A 23,973-nucleotide genomic window follows, 5' to 3' on the forward strand; every position below is an offset into this window, starting at 1 on the left:
ATGTGAAATTATGCAAGCACTATTCTGTAAATTGTAAAGACCTAGAGCAATTGCTTTCGCCCACTACTTATGAGGAATTTAGGAAGCGTCTAAAAACACACCTGTTCCTAAAGCATCTAGACAACTGATTCCTCTCATCTCTCTCCCCTCTACAGCGATTAACTTGTCCTATTGATCACTCTCTCCTCAACAATGGATTTCCTGTCCTATTAATTCTCTTTCTTCCACCCCTCTTAAAGTCAATCAATTTGTACCTTTGCTTAATCTTCTGTAAACCGCATAGAACTTCACGGTATTGCGGTATATAAGCTGTTATTATTATTATTATTAAATTTAACTTTATGCATATTTTTATAGGTAGGCATACACAGGGCTTAATTTGTAGATAAAAAAGAAGTGGAACTATGGTGCTGGGACAGGAACAACAGGAGCAGAGTTGCTGGATTAGGGGATCATCACTATTCTCTGCTCCTCTTCAGGCTCACCACCTACCCTCCTCTCTCCTGCGGGCTGCTTGGAAGGGAGGGGGATACAGCAGAATGCCCTAGCTGTACTGGAGTATGAAAAGAAGAGGTAAAACTGTGTTCTATGTCCTTCCCCCACAAATAAGCTCTGGCATTTAGGTGTAAACACTTACTTAAGCTCTAAGGCTGGTTTAAATGCTCCTGCCTATCTATATGCTTATGTATCTGGTTATGCTCCTTTTCTATACAGGAAAATAGGTGTCTTCATTAAACTAAGCACTACATAGGTGCTTTCTAGGAGCCTGACTGGGGAAGGGGGAGGGAAGCTGCATCCACAAACTCAAATGGATTTGCATGGAATGTTTTTTTGGGTTGTTTTTTTTTTTTTGTTTTTTTTTCCAGGGCTCAGACAGAGAGAAACAAAGCAAGAACAATGATTCGATATTTTATTCAAGTTTTTTGTTTTAAGTGGTGTGAAATACAGCATACCGGGGAAATCTAATTCCACAAAATGGAAGACTGTAAAATCACGCTGCTAAAAGAAAACCAAATGGCGGGAATAAAATACAAGTCACATTTTTAAGTTGGTCTTGGTGATGCCATGGTGTTAATACAAGAACAGAAACTCTCTCCCTGCATACGTTTTCTCTTACAAGCTTCTCCAAAGCAAGTGTGAAGGGTGGGAACCACAACAGACAATGTGAATGGCCACTGGCCGAGACAAATCAACCCTTCTCCACAAATAGACAGCACAGGGTTTCAAAGGGCAACTAAACCAAGAAGTGCTTATGAGCCACCATTTGCTTTTAGGCACAGCCTACATGCCTTGTTACAGGATAAAACTTTGATCAAGTAATACAGTGCTTCTCTTCAAAGTCATCATTTATAACTGTACTGAAAATGTCACACATACAGCATAGAACATCCATTATTACATGTTTCCCATTTTAATTTATAATGCTTTGAATATTGAAATAAAAGGTGGCAGGTACCATAAAGTTTAATAAAAGCAGTTCAAAAGGGCCCAAAATATTCTGGCCCCTGCTGGACATTGTAGGGATTACACTCTTCTTTCTTTTATGCCGAGTTAACTTGATTGCAAGGGTGACCATTCCCAGCGCTTGAGGGCCAGATGCAGTTCTGATTTTTTGTTGTTCGGTGGGGGTGGGGTGGGGGGAGTTATAATTATAACTCTGCGACTGCAACTGACACTATTCATATTTACATCATAGCCATTTTATGCAAATACAACTTATGGATATTCACTGTATATATACTGAAAACCAGAACAATCTGTGGCCCTTGAAGGCGTGGAATCAGCCCCAGTGGCTGAGTTGTCCCGTGACCAGAATGTTCAACATGATTGACACACAGCATGACACACTGAAAGATACACTAAATTCTGAAGGGAGCTATGCTGTAAATTGTGTGAAAATGAATTGTACAATGTTGCCTTATTCATGCCTCAAATTCCAGTCCTAGACCAAGCTTGTGACCACCAGCTTGCACGTTCTTGCCGTCCAGCAAAGCTGACAACGTCAGTTTAATACCTGCATGGGGAAACGCAGAAAAAGAATGTGTTAGATTGCCTGGTGTACAGTTTACGTGTTTTATGTTTTTAGATGATTACGTATGTGTGTTTGTTATTTGCCTTCCATTTCAGATTGTGTAGAATATAATTTTTAAAAAATAAAGAATGTACATTCACAGGCTAATTTGAATATAGCTGGGTCAGAACTGAAGCAAATGTACATATTCACCTAAAGAAGAACTCATGAATTTTTGTCCAAATGTATGTCTGAATGCTCACCATCCCAAAACGATTGTAAAATTGTGGTATTATTGTGAAAAGGAAAGATATAACTGCATTCTCAAAGTAGTGGGTTGATGACAACTATTTTATGGAACAATGAAATGTATTATGGTCACTCATCTCTTTATTGACTTTCAGAACTACATAAGAACACAAAACATTTGAAATTAAGGTGACCATATACAGTGGTACCTTGGATTACGAGCATAATCCGTTCCAGGAGCATGCTCGTAATCCAAAATGCTCGTATATCAAAGCAAGTTTCCCCATAGGAAGGGAAACTTGCTTTGATATGTTTCCCCCCCCCTTCCCCCCCTCGAGGCCAGCAGCGCTGCTCTCCCCCCACGAGAACCGGCATTGCTCCCCCCGAAGGTGCACACACCCTCCCCCCCCCCCCCCCGCGAACTGGCCCCCCCCCCCCCGCCGTGACCTGAGGTCCCCCCAACCCACCCGAACCCTCTTCTTACTTTTCTGTAGCCTCCGCAGCAGCACCTGCACCAGCATGTCCTGTGCGTGGTGCCGGTGCCTGAAGATCTGCTTCCTGTGCTGGGCCTTGAGAGTTCACGTTCGACGTGAGACTTCACGTTCGACGTGAACTCTCAGGCCTTGCACAGGAAGCAGATCTTCAGGCACCGGCACCACGCACAGGACATGCTGGTGCTGGTGCCGGTGCCGCTGCGGAGGCTACAGAAAAGTAAGAAGAGGGTTCGGGTGGATTGGGGGGGACTTCAGGTCGTGGCGTGGGGGGTGACCGATGGCAGCTGGGGGGGGGGGGGCGGTGCCGTATAGCGGGGGGGAGGGTGCCGGTTCGCAGGGGGGGCGCTCGCAAATCGAAGCGCGCTCGGTTTCCGAGGCGCCGATTTTGCGAATGTTTTGCTCGTCTTGCAAAACACTCATAAACCGAGGTACCACTGTACTTTGTTACCCACACAAACGAGGGTTGTTTTTTTTTAATGCTGCTTTCTCACCGACTACAGATTCTTGAATTCTACGGGTTTGCTGTTTTCGCTGGCATTTTCCTGGCTTTATTTCTGATGTAACCAGCAACTTTCTGGCCTGTATGAACCACCTCAAGCCTGGCTGACTATTTATTTATTTATTCAATCATTTTTCTATACCGTTCTCCCAGGGGAGCTCAGAACGGTTTACATGAATTTATTCAGGTACTCAAAGCATTTTTCCTGGTGGGCTCGCAATCTATCTAATGTACCTGGGGCAATGGGGGGGTTAAGCGACTTGCTCAGGGTCACAAAGAGCAGCAGGAGATTTGAATCCTCAATCTCAGGGTGCTGAGGCTGTATAGCTTTAACCACTGCACCACACTCTCCCCCTATTCTAATTTAAAACCACTACTATAAGTGACCTGCTGAATGGAAGAAGCATGAATACCAACCTTTGGCAAGCAACATGTTTCATATTCCATGTAGAAATAAAGGTCAAAGGCAGAGAATTAACTTTACAGCCCTATTAGCTTTTCAATTGCTTGTTCTGTTACAATACTGTGAGGCACAGTTTAGCTGGAAAGAGCATTTTCTTTGTTTCTCCTCCTTTAAATAATCTCCCCTCACCCATATTTGTGGATTATAGTATTGAAAGAGTTATTCTTCAGATAGAATGATTTTCTTGTTACTTTATTACTTTATGAAGGCCCTCAATTTTCAACAATGTTGCATTAGATAATAAGTTTGCTAAAGTTTGCACTCAATTTTCAATCATATCCTTGTATGATTATTTGGGTAATTTATAAATACTCGTATAACATTAAAAAAAAAAAAAATAAGAACATACATGGTTTGAAAAAATACGATCACATATCTCCACCTTACCACAAATTGCACTGGCTGCCCATGGAGATCCGTATTATTTTCAGATTCAGTTGTATTTACTACAGAATCATAACGGGCCAGGCTCCTTCTTACTTGTTAGACGCATTCACAGTCCCTAATCCAAAATATTTTTGCAAAGCTCGTGCTTTTTTCAGTTATCCATCAGTGAAGGGTTGCAAATTTAAAAGACAACATGAGCGTACATTATCATATCAGGCTGCTCTTTGGGACAAGGATTTTAGGCAACTATTATTTGTATATATTTCATACTTGGAGTTCAGAAGACATTTGAAGGTCCATCTATTTTCTAGATTGGGGGGTAATTAAATTTCTTCATTGTTCTATTTGTAATTTACAAGTTAAATCTTTTCTAAACCACTTAGATCCTCACGGTTATGCAGTCTTTAAGTTGATTTTTATGTTTTACATACATGAAAACAAATTTGGCACATACTGGAGACCCAGTACATGCAAATCTTTCATATACATATTCATAAGGATATCCTGAACAGCAGACCAGTTAGGTAAGTCTCAGGACTAGCACTGGAGCTTTACAACTACCATGATGAAGTTTCACCTTTAAAAAACAGAGTAAAATAAGCTTTTAACTGAACTTTGCTTAAACAATCCTCTCAACCGCACTTACCAGGCTTTAATGTTTGAGTGTATCCTAATCCAATCAGACTTGAATTATTCACTTTAGCCTGCAAAACAAATCAGTTTAAATGATGGTATATTATGAAGCATCCTTTAACTAAGACGCGCTAGTGTGTCTTAGCATGCGCTAATGTGTCTATTATATCCTATGGATGCGTTAGAAAGCGTTAGCATTTAACGCACGCTAATACGCACTTGCGTGCCTTACTAAAAGGACCCTTAAGAGTTCTTACATGGATTATATGCATGTGTGTTGGTTAAGAGAAGGTCTAACAACACTGCTTCTACTCTGATATATAGAAGCTACTTTCTGAGATCAGCTGGTTGTTATCCACATTAGATGAAGGTATTAGTTTGTTAAAATAGTGGCATGACTATATCACTGTGACCTCCTGTGTGGTGAAAGGATTAATTAAAAACTAAATCAGCCAGAAACCATGCCACTCTGATGGAAGGCAAGGATACCAGAGAACGTACATGGACAGCGTGGCCAGTGGCTCTTTTCATGATTAATCTAGAGCAGGAGGTCTCCAAAGTACGGCCCGCAATATGATTTTACCCGGCCTGTGGGAGAATTGTACGGAAATGCGCACCGATTGGACTAATTTTCCAATGAGACAGGGCACTTGAATATTAAGCCGCCCGACATATTCGAGTCAACCATTTTTCCTTCTTTTAGGGGGGGGGGGAATGGGGGTCTCGACTTATATTTGAGTATATACGGTATCCACATATTTGCTTATATGGAGTTCTTGCTAATTGTAATTAGCGTTTCAAAATTTGAACCTCAGTTTAATAAGATTTTTAAAACACAAAAACAGCTCCGTCATTCACAATAATGGTTTTATTATAATTTGTGACGACAAAATGAGAATTTGCTGGTAGTGTTTGTCGTCATTAATATATGATAATTTAATCTCACATACTCTAATTAGTTTATAAAATTTCCTACTTTCAATAAAACTCATATCTAGAGTTATTTATCCTTTTTTTTTTTTCTTCTTACTACGGCCCACTGAAAAGTGCCGAAGTACCCAATGTGGCCCTCGTGGCAAAACATTTGGAGACTCCTGATCTAGAGAGCTGTGATCTTTGTGGCCCTGCTCGAGATCTTGCAGGAGAGGTGCGCTCGTTTGCTGATAAAACCAGCTGAAGTGGTAGGAGGAGGCTTGGGGACTGGGGTCAGGAATTTAGAGGATGGGCTTCAACGTGATAGCAGACAAGAGTTGTGCATTTGGAAAGTGGCATTCCTTTATCATTTGTGAGGAGCAGAATTGGAGGGCCGCCAGGTAAGGAAATGGGCCTGGGATGGGTCACTTTACAGTCAAGAGTGATTGGTTATCGTAGTTAAGCGGCTGAAAAGTCTGTCAGTGTGCAAGGGAAGGGTTAAGAGTGAGGGAGGGGTGTGCGGTGTTGGCTCTGTGCGGGTGACTTCTCAGACCTCGGCTTGGGTGTTGTGAAGGTGAAGTGCCTGAAAGGCTGCTGAAATGATACAGGGTGTGCAAGGAGGGGCTTACGGTTCTCAGGATTTGCTTGCAATGGTAGATGGAAAGGAAAGTATAGAAGCTTTCAAATATTTGATGGACTTTAGTGAAAGAAAGGGAAAAGGTCTTCCATGGAGGGTGGTTCGAGAAAGGAAATGCAAAGGAGGAATAGGAACATGATTTTTTTTTTTTTTTTTTGCTGGGGGGAGGGGCTGAGGTGTCTTTAGTGGTCTACCAATATTGTGGTGGCAGCCAAAACATGAATATACCTGGGTAGGACACAGACCGCAGGGGTGAGGGGGGGGACAGACAGGTACAAGAAATGAGAGGTGCACGTACCTGATGTATTTGTGGAGAGCAGGGCTGAGAGGCTGGTTGGGAGACACAAGGGGAGCCCACTGCTGGCTTATGCAATGGAAATTTATATTTTCATCTATCCAGTGATATAAAATCGGAGAGAAAGTCTCTCGATCCAGGCTGGATAGGTCAGTTGGTCTTTATCTGCTGTCGTTTACAACATTACCATGTTAAAATACAGATTGTGCCCATATACCTGTGAATATCACTCCCAAAATGGAACAGAAAATGATATTTCAGTCAAAAGACCACACACTGCATTTAGACAAGAACGTGAAGAACCTGATTCACAAGACATAGAATGGGAACAATGTCTAAAGTAATCCAGCACCTAGGAAAAAGGTTTGGTGAGGCGTGACAGAATTTAAACATACTGGAGACAAATCCAGGTGCCAATTATCAAAGCCCTTCCCTTAGATTAAACTATTTTTAACCTGGGAAATGGGCTACTTGAAAATTAGCCACCCTGCATGCAGTTAAAACACATATATCATTTCATAACCTGCCCACCTGTGCTCACACTGCAGCAGAGGCAGCCCCCAGGGGGGCAGGAGTGGTTAGGTTAAGAGAGAAAATTACATTCACAGTTTTGGATTTTACAGACTGCAGGCATTATTTTGGTTGGAAAATATACCCATGTAAATGCAGCAGCCTAAAGTAAACAATACACACATTCAAAGTTCGAAAAACCGCTGCTAAGCACCCACCAAATCTGTAGCAAGTGTGGGTGCCTGAAAAAAATGCACCCAAGAGAGACCGAGGATAGACACAGGGTCGAGAGGATACACAAATAAAGGGCCAGGGGTTCATTTAAAGCAGGGATCTCAAAGTCCCTCCTCGAGGGCCGCAATCCAGTCGAGTTTTCAGGATTTCCCCAATGAATATGCATTGAAAGCAGTGGATGCACATAGATCTCATGCATATTCATTGGGGAAATCCTGAAAACCTGACTGAATTGCGGCCCTCAAGGAGGGACTTTGAGACCCCCTGATTTAAAGCACGTGAACTTAAAACACTCATCTCAGAGCTGAACAAAACTAAAGGCCTGTAGATTAACTGCCTGGAATAAAAACCTTTATCCCATAGGCCGGGGGTCGGCAACCTGCGGCTCCAGAGCCGCATGCGGCTCTTTTCCACCTTTGCTGCGGCTCCGGTAGTGTGTCACGCAGGCATGCACCTTACAAGTCCAGCGTCGCGGCGGGAAATAGCCATGCTGAGCAGTGAGCTCAGCACATACACAGATGAAAGCCTTGCTTGCTGATTGGTCCGGTGGCCCCGCCCCGCCGTGCCGCCGGACCAATCAGCAAGCAAGGCTTTCATCTGTGTAGTGCTGAGCTCACTGCTCAGCATGGCTATTTCCCGCCGCAACGCTGGACTTGTAAGGTGCCTGAAAAAGAAATCATCCTGGCCGGGGTCGGTGTCATGCTCCGGAGATCTACAGCCTTCCTATCTCCCTCTCCCTTCTACCTGCTTCCGGCCACATCCCCTGCTCCGCGGCTCTCTTCGGCAACTCAGCAGCAGCGATCGACACAAGCTTCTGACGGTGGGGCCTACCCTCTGCGAGTCCCGCTTGTTTCAACTTCCTTTTTCCACAAAGGCGGGACTCGTAGAGAGAAGGCCTCGATGTCGGTAGCTTGTCTTGATCACTGCTGCTGACGAGTTGCTGAAGAGAGCCGCGGAGCAGGGGGGTTTTGCCAGGTGCAGGTAGAAGGGAGAGGGCCAGATGCAGGACTCGTGGGTGAGGGAGGAGAAGAGAGAGAGAAAGAGAGAGGGGAGGGAAACAAAAGGAAATATTTCATACTGGGCTGGGCCGGAGTGGAGGGAGGGTGGAAAGATTCTGGCTACAGGGTGCAGTAACAAAGGAAAAGGGGGGGAAAGCTGAAAATGGAGATAGTGACACAAAGAAGAGAAAGGGTAAGCAGGACCTACTGAATAAGGATAGAGATACAGAGGGGACATGAAGAGGAGGTGAAATAGAGACATAGAAGTAATGCTGAAAAAGTGTGTGGGGGGGGAGATAAAGACATTGAAAGGGCAAATGGTGAACATGGCGTAAAGATAAGGACAGAGACAAATGAAGATTCTGAAAAAGTGGTGAGATAGGGATATAGGTGAGATGGACATAAAGAAGGGTGTTGCTGGAAAATAGGTGGAATGGTAATTCTGACAGACACAGAAGGGAAATGCTGGATCAAGGAGAGATGGGGCTCAGGCTGGATGGAATGAGGAGAAATGCCTTGTTGGCCCGGAACTTCCTCTCCTACGTCAGAATTGACGTCAAGGAGCGGAATGCTGGTCAGCGCAACACTTCTGCAGGGAAAGCTTGGGACGGCGGTGGCTTGGGGGCTGTTCCCCGATTGCGGTGGCAGCAAACCGAGTGGCTTGGGGGAGGGCACGGAGACAGAAAGAAGGGGGAACAGGGAGACAGAAAGAAAAAGTTGGGGGAGAGAATGAGGTCTGGAGGAGAGGAAACATACAGGAGGCTGAAAGAAAGGAAGAAAGATTGGATGCACAGTCAGAAGAAGAAAGTGCAACCAGAGACTCATGAAATCACCAAATAGCAAAGGTAGGAAAAATGATTTTATTTTCAATTTAGTGATCCTGTATATAGCATTAAGATAAGAAACAATATATGCAGTGTTAGATTTGTTTTATAATGGTTTTGCGGCTCCAAGTTTTTTTTTCTTTTCGAAAACGGGTCCAAGTGGCTCTTTATGTCTTAAAGGTTGCAGACCCCTGCCATAGGCAATCATATCTGTTTAGTAGGGATTTATCCTTAGCTAAAAGCCAGGTCAACAAGAACATCTCAGGCTACAGGTGATTTGGGGTTTTGGGAATTGGTTTTTTGTGTGCTTGTTTAAATGATTACGAACATTTTTGGTGTTTGTTTGTTTAATGTAAACCGCCTAGGATTTTAGGCAAGTAATAGATAGTTTTAATTAAATAAATAAATAAAATCAGGGCAGAAAAACCAGCCCTTATCAGGCATCATCTACTAGAAAGCTATTAAGTGATGTACCAAAATTAATAAAGAATCAGAATTTAGATAACACAGACATGATTTTAATAAAGGAGCTTCCGACAGTCGCAAGGCACAAATAGTTGTGGGAAATGAAACCCAGGAAAGCTCAGCTCCAGGAGATAAAAGAAAAGTATAACCTCTCCTGGAGAAACCAAAGAGGCTGAAGGAACAGTATGGCATAAAAAAAAAACATACAATGTTTAGGTGAGCCACTTCCCCCTCCTCTGTTTAAGAATTTTCCTCCCTGAATTCTCCCTCATCCTATTCCACACTTTGCTACTGGAGGATCATAAAATGGTTACGTTTTCAGGATATAAGCAATGACTATCCATCACACATATCTGCATACAATTTATTAATTTGCATACAGATGTACTCACAGAGAAAGCTGCATCAGGGTCAATCTGATATTTGGCTGCTATTCCGAAGCGAGTGTTGCTATTTCCAGCGGTCCAGGCCAGATTCACCGCAGTTTCCAATTTGTCATTTACTTTCTGATAAATGGAGCCACCAAATTCTGTTCCATCATTCCTTTAACAAGTAAATTGTTTATTACTTCAGAAACAATGTTCAAAACTAATAATAATTTTTTTTTTTAAACACAATAAGATACAAATTCTATAACTTGGCATCATGATTTAGGTACTCCAACACAGCAAGCATTTATTTATTTATTTACTGCCTATTACCGTATTTTCACTCATATACCGCGCACCCGTGTAAAACACGCACACGGGTATAGCACGCAGGAAACTGTAATTTATGTAAAGAAATTTTTATATACCACGCACACCCATATACCGCGCATGCCGCCCCGACTCTCCCGTCGCCGTCCAACTCTCCTTTCGCCCGCCCCGACTCTCCTCTGGCCGCCCCGACTCTCCTCTCCCCCTTGAAGTCCTGTCCCCACCTTGAAAGCCTGATGCCCCCCCTGACGTCCGATTCACCCCGCAGGACCACTCGCACCACCACCCCCGACGTCCGATTCACCCCCCCCCCGCAGGACCGCTCGCACCCCCACCCCGAAGGACCGCTCGCACCCCCACAGCCTCCCCACCCCACCCCCCATCATGGAGAAGCTCCTACCGTTCTCCTGCTGCTTCCTCTGCCGGCGGTCCAGGCCCTTCTGTGAGCCCTGCGTCTGCGCTGCTTCCTCTTCCGGCGGTCCCGCCCTTTCTCTGACGTCAGAGAAATCATCTCTGACGTCAGAGAAAGGGCGGGACCGCCGGAAGGGGAAGCAGCGCAGACGCAGGGCTCACAGAAGGGCCGGGACCGCTGGAAGAGGAAGCATTTCAGAGCAGGGCTCACAGAAGGCCCGGGACCGCCGGCAGAGGAAGCAGCAGGAGAACGGTAGGAGCTTCTCCATGATGGGGGAGGGTGGGGAGGCTGTGGGGGTGCGAGCGGTCCTGCGGGGTGGGGGTGCGAGCGGTCCTGCGGGGGGGGGGGTGAATCGGACATCGGGTGGGGTGCGAGCGGTCCTGCGGGTGAATCGGACGTCGGGGGGGGGGGGGGAAATTATGTAAAAAAACATTGTAAAACGCGCTCACGCATATAACGCGCAAGGTTATGCACGGTTTGTAAAAATCGTGTATAACGCGCACGTTATATGCGTGAAAATACGGTAATTGTCTAAGTGGTGTACATTCAGGTACTCAGTCATTTGTCATTATCTGTCCTGGTGGGCTCACAATCTATCTAACGTACCTGGGGCAGTGGAGGATTGAGTCAGCTGTAAAGTTAGAATAGAATACAAAATGCTAAGTCACTGGCAGGAGGAGTAAAGCAAAGATCTGCCCATGCTGTTGGCAAGATAAGTAGTTGCTGAATTAATGTTATTGTACTTTTATCGATAAGAAGGGATTACATATATTCCCCAATGAAACATAATTAAAAAGAAGAAAAATTGAATAGTAAACATAATAAAAATGATTATACAAAAAAAAAAAGTAAAATGAGTGGAAAAATTTTGAAACAAATCTTGAAAAAAATATCACAAATAAAGTGTGCCAAAATATAACTAAATTTAAATTTCTGAAGGTTTTTGGATCAATGAATGAAACCCCCAACCACATTAATGCCTACGAGAGATTGTACGATCTTTTGGCATGGATTTCTGAGATCCTTTCCCTTCGATATAGCACTTCATTATTGATAAACCTTGTTTTGGGAATCTAGCGACTTGCCCTTAGTGCCAGATCTATAGAATATCAGCATAAATTGACATTGGCACTTAAAAAGTTACTACACTAAATCCCTTGCAAAGGCAAGTCACAAGACAGAAAAATCCCAAACTGGAATTTATAGAGGGATCTATAGGGAACTCAAGCGCTCACAGCTAACAGCTTGATATGTTTTACAAACTGATAACCATAGGGTGAGCTATCATCGGACCCTTTAAGTTCTCCCCTAAACTATTTATTTATCAAAAAATCTTTAAATTATTATTTTATTCTTATTTCAACTGTTTTCTTAAAAAACTTATTCAGTATTTTGCTTTGTTTCAAATAGCAAACAATACTTTTAAAGTCCTCTATATAATTTTAAGAGTACTTAGCTTAATAGCATGGTGACAGAAAGGTAAAGACGACGGAAGATCTCCGTTTCGCTCATCCGAATATTTTTAAGAGAGCTTCGTCAGGAAAAAAGGCCACCGATTTCACTATTTATATCAGCGGCAGTTCGGACCGCAGGCAGGCATTCAGGATTAAGGCATAACAAGCTTAACCTTTTACTACCGCCTTATTCAGCGTCGTGCCGTGCCAACCTTCTGAGTTAGAGAAATGAAGGCGTCTGATGTCACATCCGGGTTAGGGTTAGCTGTGAGCGCTTGAGTTCCCTATAGATCCCTCTATAAATTCCAGTTTGGGATTTTTCTGTCTTGTGACTTGCCTTTGCAAGGGATTTAGTGTATTTCACAAAAATTTTTTGGGGTTAGTTAGGACTTAAAAAGTTACGCCAAGTGCACTTAACTTGTAGTAATACATATGTTCATCATCTATCCACTCTCTGCCCACATGAGCCCCCCCCCGCCTCAATCTTATGCTCTACGGGGGGATTCTATAATTCACGCTCAAAAATATGCACCAGAATAGGCCAACGCTAGCCACTATTCTATAAAGGGCATGCATCCTTGATAAGATGGTGCATGACACCAATTCTCACACCAAACTCTGGGTGCCAGACTTATGCCTGCTGAAACCTAGTATAAATCCTGGTGCCCAAGTTGGGTGTAGAGACCCAATATTCTATAACATTGCGTCCAACTTTTCGGAACAACCCTGAACTGCTCATGCCCCTCCCATGGCCACGGTCCCTTTTGGGTTGCATGCTATTAGATTTACGCACTCAAGTGTTAATAGTCCAGCACGCAGCCAGATCTGTGTGCAAACCCTAACTGGTGCCAATGTCAGTAATTCGTTGCTAGACAACTATTGTTCACCAAATATAGAAAATTGTAGCCCAGTTGTTGCTACAGTCACAGAGCTTGTGCACGGCTATGGGTGTGTAGCATTACATCAAGGTGTTGCTACAGTCTTTTTTGAGAATATGCATCTCTATGAACATGTAGCATTATTTTAAAAGTTGTTGCTACAGTAACTTTTGAGACTGTATATGCCAGAAGAGTGTCATTTTTATGAAAGACTGCACTGCAGCTATCCAGACTAAAGTTGCTTTATTGAGTGCTGTCAGTCCAGCATCTCTGTTGGGTGTTTAATTCACTCAAGATGCATAACTTAAGGAATGCCTATGAAAAAAACAATACAATACTGAAGGGTGTGTAAGACTCTTGGAAAGAAGAGACAGTGGGGGGAGGAAGGAGGATTAAAAAAAAAAACACGGACTTACACATTTGTATGAAGCTGAAATTCATCAGTTTTATAACCAACCGCAAAATTGCTCTGAGAAACTCTGGACTTTATTGTTTCAAAGGTCATTTGGTAACCAGCCAGCCAGCCTTCGTAGCCAAAGACCATGGCCCCCTGAATTGAAGTCCCAGCAATATCAAAATTCGTATCGCAGCCCAGGTTAATGTGCTCCCGTTTGTACGCCGTCTTGACCTTAGCATTCTTCTTCCTAAAGAAATCCCAAAATTAAGCAACAATTAGTATTAAAATAATTCAAAAAGCTTATCGAGATCATAGCTTTTCCGATTCAAAATGGAAATGATTTCTGCAAGGTTATCATGAGATGCAGGAGCCCCTGTGCTTTTCAGGACAGCAAGACGCCCTCTTCAAAGTCTGAACAAGGCACTTGTGTCGTCTCAGAAGTTAACACTGAAATACCTGGCTTATTTTTCAGTAAGATCAAACTGTAAAGATTTCAGTTTTCTTCAGAATCAATGATACCTCAAGATTTTTAATATAAACCAGTGTATCGCAAACTGTGTGCCGCCAGACGCTGATGCGAAGGAGAAGCGCCAGCTGGCTGCTTACAAGACGTGTGAGAGGCATCTCTCCTCTCCCCACACCTCTCCTCTGTCAGCAACCCCTACCGGCATAGAAATAGGCTCAGGGCCGCGGATGGAGGGCCTCTGCCCACGTGCGGGTGACGACACCATGCATGCACATGACATCACTGCTTCGACGACCACGCACTTCCGGATGCCCTCCAGCTGCGGCGCCGAGTTCAACGCCCTGCGGTGTCAAAATGTTTGCGGGGCCACTGCTATAAACAGTGTGTAGAGACACAAGGTTTCGACATTTACCCTGTTATTCTCTTCAGATGTAAAATTAAGCAAGAGAAACTCAAAAGTGCAATCTTCAGCGGGGTGGGGGGAGGGGGCAGGTGAACTTTGAAATCACAGCACAAAATGATTACAAAAGCTGACAAAATGTTATTTCTTTTTGAAATGGATTAAACTTGGAAGCCCATCCAGCTTGACTGCACACGACTCTGCCTGAATTATTATTATTTTTAATCATCTTTATTCAGTTCCACAATTAACAGTAACAAGCAAAGATAGGCCAAAACGGCAACAAATTCTACAAAAAATACAGCCATGCCTCCTGTGACCTCAACCATTGCCCCTCATATCTCCTTACCACCGCTAGTGTAAAATTCCGCACCATAATTCTACAATGGATTCAATTCACGCTCACAGAAGGCACATTCCCTGCTGACCTCAGTGAAATCGTCATCACCCCAATCCAAAAAGACCCAAAAGCACCACAAAACCACCCATCTAACTTTAGACCTATAGCCTCAATTCCGCTATATGTCAAAATTATAGAAGGCCTAGTAGCCAAACGCCTCTCCAATTACATAGATGACCACAACCTACTCCACCCCACGCAATCAGGCTTCAGAACAAACTTCAGTACAGAGACACTACTAGGCTCCCTTATGGATACCGTCAGACAACACCTTAGTACAGGGAAAAAAATGCTTCTCATACAACTGGACCTAACTGCAGCATTCGACTTAGTGGACCACAACATCCTTCTACAGATCTTAGACGCAATAGGCATCTCAGATAAAGTATACTCATGGTTTGAAGGATTCCTAAAATTCAGAACTTACAGTGTAAAATCAAACAAAGAAAAGTCAGAATCATGGTCAAACCCCTGCGGCGTACCACAAGGATCTCCACTATCCCCTACCCTCTTCAATCTCTACACCGCTTCTCTAGGAACGCATCTGGACAATCTGGGCATAACCACCTATAGTTATGCTGATGACATCACCATCCTCATCCCATATGATCACTCTAAACCGACCATGACAGACAAACTTCACCAAACACTTGAAACAGTCACAACCTGGATGAAAAAACACAAACTTAAACTCAACCAAGACAAAACCAAATTCATCCTTCTCGAAAATGACAAGGTCCAAACCACAACCAACTTAGAAATAAACGCAATCAAATACCCAATCCAAACCACCATTAAACTACTTGGCATGACCATAGACAGATGCTGCACTATGCAACCGCAAATAAATAAAACAATTCAGAAATCATTCGCTGTCATGAGAAATCTGAGACAAGTCCGAAAATTCTTTGAAAGAACACAATTCCAACTCATAGTACAATCACTAATACTAGGTATATTGGACTACTGCAACATCCTCTTCCTTCCTTGCCCTGTAACAACGATTAAACAACTCCAAACAATCCAAAATACAGCTTTGAGACTCATCTACTCATTGAGAAAACACGACCACATCACTGAAGCCTTCATCAACTCACATTGGCTTCCAATCCAAGAAAGAATCCAATTCAAATTCTACTGCATACTATTTAAAACCCTACAAGGAGACAGCCCATCATACTTGAATAATCGCCTCATCCAAGCACCCACTACCAGACACAGAAAAACACACTCCCCATTCATACCCCCCCCAATCAAAGAAGTAAAAAGAACAAAACTACACGACGGCCTCCTAGCTACCCAAGCCGCAAGGCTGGATAACCAGATCTCCAACCTTCTGATGACCACTCCAGACTATAGGACGTTCAGAAAAGAAATAAAAACCACACTTTTCAAGAAATTCCTGAAGCAGCACTAACATCACGACCTCTTAGTAACTCTAAAACCGACATCTGATCTACCCATTACTGCACTAACAACAACAAAAGAACCTCCAATATGACCAACTATTAATTCTCTTACAAACCACCTCACCCTCAACAACCAGTTAATATTTATAAAAGCTACAACTTACCTATCTAGCCAATCAATGTAACTCTGTATTTCTAAATTAACCTTTTGTAATCCGCCTTGAACCGCAAGGTAATGGCGGAATAGAAATCCCTAATGTAATGTAATGTAATGTAATGTAATATATAGGAACAATCCAGCAATGGTAACATGTGCATAAGAACTGGTACATTATAACGAAGAAGTGACTCTGCCTGAATTATAAAACAATAAAAGGGTGATGTATCCCAGTTCAATGAGCCACTATACATATGTTCTGAATTTGGGCGATTGGGTAAGGGATGCCATTTTTTTTTTTTTTGGTTTCCTCTTTTCCTTCTTCTAAAATTATATTTGTGCTGTGTGTAAAATGGTTTACCTGGAAACCTCATATTTCCTTGAAGGTTTTCTTTTTATCAAACTTTGCTTCTGGCCATTGTTATAGCTATACGTGAATTGCTTTACTTGTATTTTGGGGAACTGTTAAAACGATAGAGAAAAGTTTCACTCTATAGCAATGCAGGGAAGAAGAGATGGGTTATAGGAGGTTTTAGAGTAAGGGGGGTGCTGGAAAGTTCTCAGCCACACCAAGAAGAAAATGACGTGGATATGGTTCAAGAAATGATCTGAGACAATGTCAAAACAGAGAATTTCGTTCCTAAACATAACACAACACTCTTTTCAGCTCCAGTGGCAAAATTATGCTCAGAGTTTAGGAAGTTGTTTGATTGGGCTGAGAACTTTTCAGCACCCCTTTGTATGTAATAAAAGTGAGCCGAGTATAGGACAATCAAGCCATTGTGACATCACTGATGAGGTTGGCTCTTATTGGTGGAATGAGGCATTATGACATCACAATCTCAGCTCTGGTTACCAGACAAGGAAAACTCTTCACCTTACAAGGGGGTGCTGAAAAGTTCTCAGCCCCACCAAGAAGAGAATGATATGGATATGGTTCAATCAATGATGTAAGACAATGTCAAAACATAGAAGTTCGTTTCTGCAAATTGGCACTTAACGAAATAAGATAACGCTCTTTTCAGCTACAGTAGCAAAATAACGCTCAGAATTTAGGAAGTTGGTTCGTTGGGCTGAGAACTTTTCAGTACCCCTTTGTAGATTCAAAATGTTTCTGGTGAACCCAACCCTGCAGTCATCTTCTGTTGACTGTACGTTGCCTGGTGCTGCTTTTGACAACAATAAAATAATCTGAAACAGAAATTCACTATATAAATACAAAATAATTGTTAGTGTACAACTCAGCCATGATGTGCCAGTCTGTACTCAGTACTTCAGTCTACCTGCGAATCTCAAACAGATATAATAGAAAACCCTTCAATAATGGATAAGAAAACTCCTATTTTATCTGTTACCCAATCAAATGCATTCACTTCTTACCCAGTGTTAGGCGAGAATGAAGTGTCAAAGGTGAGCTTCAGGCCTTTTGCCATCTGAACGGAAACAAAGAGTCAGTTACACGCATGACACACAAAAAAAATACATTGATAAAAAGCATACACGTGTGTGCATAAATACAAGGTGAAACTGGGGATTTTATTTCATGATGTCCGCTATTTAGGTACTTTGCATAGTGGGGAACGCAAATTCCTGGGAAAGGCTTATTTGGTGGGGAAAAAGAGCATTTTGAATTACTGGTTACAAGAGCAGCCTCCATCCTTTTGGCATTGGCGCAACAAATTACATGCCCTGGTGTTATGAGAATCCTACGGGGTACGTGGTGGCCGCAAAAAATATTTTTACAGGGCTGGGATAACTATATGCAAACTCTTTCACCGAGAGCACGAAGTCAAACACTGATATCCATTGATCTTGCTAGGCACATGCACATCGGTTAAGGTGGGAAGGAAAGGGGGACGGGGGGTTTGGTTATATAGCTGGGGTGTCTAAGAGCACCGTCACCCTGGCCATTTGTATCTTTGGGGAGAGGGGTGGGAACCTAGGCAATAATTATGGAGGGTTATAAGAGATTATATTGTTCCATTATATATGACCCACTTGTGGACCATGTATTTTCTTGGATTTGTACACTTATGAGTGCTGAACTGTTTTTGCATGTTTTTGCATAATAAAAAAAGAATTTTGAAACAAAAAAAGGCTTTCAGCCTAGGCCAGGGGTAGGGAACTCCGGTCCTCGAAAGCCATATTCCAGTCGGGTTTTCAGGATTTCCCCAATGAATATGCATGAGATCTATTTGCATGCACTGTTTTCAATGCATATTCATTGGGGAAATCCTGAAAACCCGACTGGAATACGGCTCTCAAGGACCGGAGTTCCCTACCCCTGGCCCAGGCTAAAAACTGACAGAATACATTTCATCATATTTTGCCATCACAGAATTTAGTTCGCAATTTTTGGGTGAACCAAAGAGTAAAATTCACTGAAGACTACTTGAACGTCATTTGCAGATCTAGCAATTACTTACCACATGGTACATTTTGCTGGTGCATTTTACTATTAACATCAACATCAAACTATGCTGACAATCTTTGTTGTTTATTTGAGGGGGGGGGAGGTTGCACCCATAATGTTTACTTTTCAAGGCAAAGTGGCGCTTTTATCTCAGGGTTACCTGGTCTTCAACTGTAATCTCGGTTCCTAAAGTGTTATCCGTGTTCCATTTTTCCGTGAAGGTCATACCATATTCTTTCCACTTATACTTGGTTTCTAGACTGCCAGTGACTTTGCTCGTCTCTGAATTTGCTGAACCTGAGCTTGTAAATTCCTTAAAGAATGAGATAAATATTAGTAAATATATTTTTACTAAAATGCCATTAAGAAAAAAAAAAGCAAGCCACAAACAACAATGTGGAAGCCTCAGCTATTATCATAAACTGTGAATCTGGACATTTTAGTGGTTCCTACACCTTGCTGATGAATTTTCTGGTTAAATACAGCCTGGGATACTCACGCATGAAAAAGGAAGAACAAAACCTGACTGTTTATGAATTAGAAACATAGATGACGGCAGAAAAGGGCTACAGCCCATCAAGTCTGCCCACTCTGCTTACCCACCCCCTGTCTATGCCCTAATGACCCAATTTTCTTATCTTGACCCTCGTAGGGATCCCACATGGATATCCCATTTATTCTTAAAGTCTGGCACGCTGTCTGCCTCGATCACCTGCACTGGAAGCTTGTTCCAATGATCAACCACTCTCTCTGTGAAGAAATACTTTCTGGTGTTGCCATGAAATTTTCCGCCCCTGAGTTTGAGCGGGTGCCCTCTTGTGGCCGAGGGTGCCTTGAGAAAGAAAATATCATCTTCCACTTCGACACGTCCCGTGAGGTACTTAAATGTTTCGATTATGTCTCCTCTCTCTCTACGTTCCTCGAGAGTGTAGAGCTGCAATTTGTTCAGTCTCTCTTCGTACGAGAGACCCTTGAGCCCCGAGATCATCCTGGTGGCCGTCCGCTGAACCGATTCAATTCTGCGCACAGTGTAACCCTTTAGCAGCGTTTCCCAACCCCCTCGCCTGGAAGCACATCTGGCCCGTTGGCCTTTGATGATTTCAAGAATGATACAGTGGACACTTATTTCATGCAAATCTTCCTCATAAATAATGACTGTGGTAATCCTGAAAACATGCATGGCTAGGTGTGCCTCCTGGAGAGGGTCAAGAAGCACACAATAACATGAGAAATGTGGGGAAATACTTTTAAAACCAATAGGAGGAAATATTTTCTTCACTCAGAGAATAGTGAAGCTCTGGAACGCATTGCCAGAGGATGAGGTAAGAGCGGTTAACAAAGCTGGTTTTAAGAAAGGCTTGGACAACTTGGAGGAAAAGTCCATAGGCTGTTATTGAGACAGATATGGTGGAAGCCACTGCTTGCTACTATTTGGGTTTTTGTCAGGTACTTGTGACCCGGATTGGCCACCGTGAGGATGGGCTACTGGGCTTGATGGGCCCAGTAAAACTATTCTAAAGTTCACAATCCCTACTAGATTCGGTCTGTATAATGTAACCTATCCTAAATACCCCTTAGAAAGGAGATAAGCGAAGTACAATGTTCCCCTTCTCCAGCTCTCACGCTATATTAACGGTGTCTCTTCTCATACAAGGAATGATTACAACTTGGCAATGCAAACTTTACTCCTCAAAAATTATCCTGCCCCCTTTCTCCTGCGTGAAGCAAAAACATCCAGGATGTAAAAGTGAAGTTAAATAACCCCTTTGAGATTAGCTGGAGTTTATTGTTAGGGACAAACACAAATCCAAAATTGTGCTCTTCCGATTCAAACTTACCAATCCATTTGCAGATTTTGTTTTCAGATCAAGTTTTATTAACCCAAATCCTAGAAAATAAAAAAAACAAAAGATAACTATTTTGTACATTTACTCTTCCAATATATGTTGGTGTTTATGACCTGGGTCTGTGTCTATATCTACACAAAGAGGGCTATTCGTTAAGACAGCAGCTACACTTCCCCTTCCGCATTCGCGGCTTCTGTATCTATGGATTCACTTATTCGCGATTTTAAACCAAAAATTTCTTTTTCTTTTTTTCGGGCTATTTTAAGCCCTGTAAGCCGCCCCCCCCCCCCCCCCACCCCCCAAGCCTTATCTGGTGGTCTAGCATGAAGCGATCACAGGAAATGGCCGCCTTGAGCTCCCGTCGTCGTCTCGAGAAACGATGGGAGCTCAAGGCAGCCATTTCCTGTGAGCGATCTGCACGGGGCAGGAGCGTGGGAAGATCGCTCCTGCCCAAAAACCCGCTAGACCACCAGGTAAGGCTTAAGGGGGTGCTTACTGGGCTTAAAATAGCCAGGGGGAAGCGGGGGTTAGGGGCAGAACTAGACCGAATATTATTCGCATTTTTTTAAATATTCGCAGGTCGGCTTTGTCCCTAACCACCATGGGAGGGAGAAGTGTATTTGTAGGTGTCATGAACACCCCTATTCAATGAAGAAAAAGCAGGAACAGTCTTATTTATAGAATACTAGTGTAACCAGGCAAACACATGCTTGTTTTTACGAGTGCCCATATAGGCTTAGATTCTATAAAAGAAGCCAATTTAGGTGCTTAACTTAATTAGCTTAATCGGTGCTAACAACTTTACCCCCCCATTTTACAAAACCGTTTTTTATCACTGGTCGCAGCGGTAACAGCTCTGACGCTTATAGAATTCCTATGAGCATCGGAGCTGATACCGCTGCGTCTAGTGCGGTTTTGTAAAAAGGGGAGGGGGGAGGTTAACTGGCTCAATAATAGGCTTCAATTAAAATTAATTGCTAGTCAGGTGCCTAGCCTGAGGCGCCTACCAGACAGTGGGCGGGTTTCGGCTGCGTTTTCCATGTAGGCTCCTAAAGTGGACGTAGGAGTTAGTGTTTTGGCCAAGAAAATTCTAACATAAATAGGGAGCGCTTAAGATTTTGACGCCTAGCAAATTAGGTGCCGCTGGACACATTTTGATAAACTGCACCTAACTGAAGATTGACAGCCACTGTGCACTGCGCCCCTTGTCACCTATTTTTAGGCACCATTTACAGGACCAGGGCCTTATGACAGTTGATGTAAATGTCTGCCCCTGCTTTGGGAAAGTAAATATGTAAATCTGCAAAGCAGACGCTATTGGCAACTGGCACATACTTACAGAAAACTACAAAGCCTTGTAACTGCCACTGATATTATTGCACCACTCTAGACATCATAATGTAGTAAAAGTGAGCCACGTAAAGGACAATCGAGCCATTGTGACACCACTGATGAGGTTGGCTCTTAGGCATTGGTGGAATGAGGCATTATGATGTCACAATAGCAGCTCTGGCTATCAGAGGCTGAAACTTTTCACACTATTTATTGATTCAATGTTCTATACTGATCTCCCAAGTAGAGAATGTAACAGGAATAAATTTTTCCCCGTCCCATGTGTACACATAAACATGCATGTATACATATAAATACACCCTCACTGAACACGGCTGTTTTCCCACTTGCTTTCAACACACTTCATTTAGAGTTTTGTGATGTTATTATTTTACTGGGCATTATTAATAATTTGATATTCCTTTTCTAACTAAACTACATACCCCTAGGCATCGAGGATTGTGCGATGTTCAAAACTGTGTATCAGGATGATTATGCTTTATTTCTATGACTATCCTTATTCTATATTTAGAAGAAGTTAACCGGACACATCTGTACTTCCAAATTTGTATTTTCATACCCAAGAGACAAATTGGAAAGTTAGCTTATAGTTTCTTCCCAGTAAAATAATAAAATCGCAACAAATACATTGTGTCACTCTACAAAAATTTTAGCAGCAGGGTATGGGTTGGTGGCTCTCCTTTCCTCTAATGTATCTACATACAAGATCTCCACAGGTTCCTGTTAATAGCATTTACCATATCCCTTGGTGAAAACGTCTCGGGCAGCTTTTCCTAGGTCAACATAAGCTGGTGGCACTGCCATGTCCTGTCAATAAAAAAAGGCTAGATTAGACAAACAAGACAACATTTTCAAATACAAGTCAACTGTGTGTCAAAATCCAAAGTGTCGTATGATGTATCATTCTTAGATATAAAAACCGCAATAGACATTTCAAAAGGACATTCTTTTTGTTCAAGGTCCACCATGAAGACCAATAAGGGATACGGGTAAACAAGGTATTAGCAGGGAACACTGGGATTGGCCTCCGCGCGTGCAGGTCGCCGGACAGGATGGACCTAGGGTCTGATCCGGCGAAGGCATTTCTTATGTTCTTATAGACTTCTAAATGCTAATGAGTCCCTGGCTGAAACCTACAGGCCTGAAGGAAAGGGGATTAAAACATGAAGCGAAAGGAAAAACCTCAAGCAGTTGCCTTTGAGGCCTCATGGAACTGCTGAATCAAGCGAGGATTGTTATCTGAAAGAGCCAAACAACAAAAAGAGAAGAAAACCCACACAGTTCCACAAAAGAGGAGAATCCCAAATGTAGAACCAATGTTCTGGATGAAAAGTTTATTAACAACCAAAATAAAAGCAATGCATTCAATATGGCTGACATACGAAGAATGATGAACATTTGGTCATACAACGGGGATGGTACAAGAATTTTATGGATGTTTGGGAACCATTGGCTAAGTATTGTAAGGAATGATAATTTATTTTGTTGACCTTTTAGCATACACATCCAGGGTTAGTGGGTAGGAGGGGTTTTCACTGGACTTTAATTCAGGGAACATATGGGTAGTTTCTGGTAGGTATCGTCTTTCTGATTATCTGGTGGGGGGTGGGGGAAAATATTTGTTCATTAATGTCTAGAAGTTTAATGTGCTTTTCTTGTATCATTATGTATTTTGAAATTTTTTGTTTGCACAATGGAAGTTTGGAAAATCAATAAAGATTACAAAAAAAAGAATGATGAACATTCCAGACCCAACACAGATTGTGTTTTGGCTAAATGTAGCCTTTCTCTGGGATCCATGGGTGTTTTTTAAATATGAAATTATATCAATTTTAAGAAGTCTGGAACAGTCTTCCAAAAATGGCTCTGGAAGCTTCTCCTTTCTTTGGCTTATTCAAACAATGAGCATCTCCTCCTGCTCGTCATTTGAATAATTTTGGCTGTTAATACATTTTTCATCCAGAACATCAGTTCCACATTTTGCTTTGTTATCTGAAAGCCCAAAGAATCAGGAAGAAGGTGCAAAGTGGTAAAAATAAAGCTGCTTTTAACCTCTCTTGCTCCATTATTTAAGTGGT

General features: G+C 42.6%; 1 protein-coding gene across 2 annotated transcripts in view; it reads right to left on the bottom strand.

Moving 5' to 3' along the window:
• Positions 1-893: 893 nt before the first annotated feature.
• VDAC1 (voltage dependent anion channel 1) overlaps positions 894-23,973 on the bottom strand; it is a 28,591-nt gene continuing 5,511 nt past the window's right edge. For both annotated transcript variants that reach the window (XM_033927369.1, XM_033927368.1), the window contains exons 2-9: positions 22,633-22,702; positions 20,534-20,583; positions 18,856-19,008; positions 17,663-17,715; positions 13,470-13,697; positions 10,004-10,154; positions 4,750-4,807; positions 894-2,014 (exon numbers count right to left, since the gene is read on the bottom strand). In XM_033927369.1, coding sequence (XP_033783260.1) covers positions 1,923-2,014; positions 4,750-4,807; positions 10,004-10,154; positions 13,470-13,697; positions 17,663-17,715; positions 18,856-19,008; positions 20,534-20,583; positions 22,633-22,699 — 852 coding nt within the window. In that variant the 5' untranslated portion in view covers positions 22,700-22,702 and the 3' untranslated portion in view covers positions 894-1,922. The remainder of the gene's footprint in view (positions 2,015-4,749; positions 4,808-10,003; positions 10,155-13,469; positions 13,698-17,662; positions 17,716-18,855; positions 19,009-20,533; positions 20,584-22,632; positions 22,703-23,973) is intronic.

This window comes from Geotrypetes seraphini, chromosome 18, assembly GCF_902459505.1.
Source record: "Geotrypetes seraphini chromosome 18, aGeoSer1.1, whole genome shotgun sequence".
In the NCBI taxonomy this organism is placed as follows: Eukaryota; Metazoa; Chordata; class Amphibia; order Gymnophiona; family Dermophiidae; genus Geotrypetes; species Geotrypetes seraphini.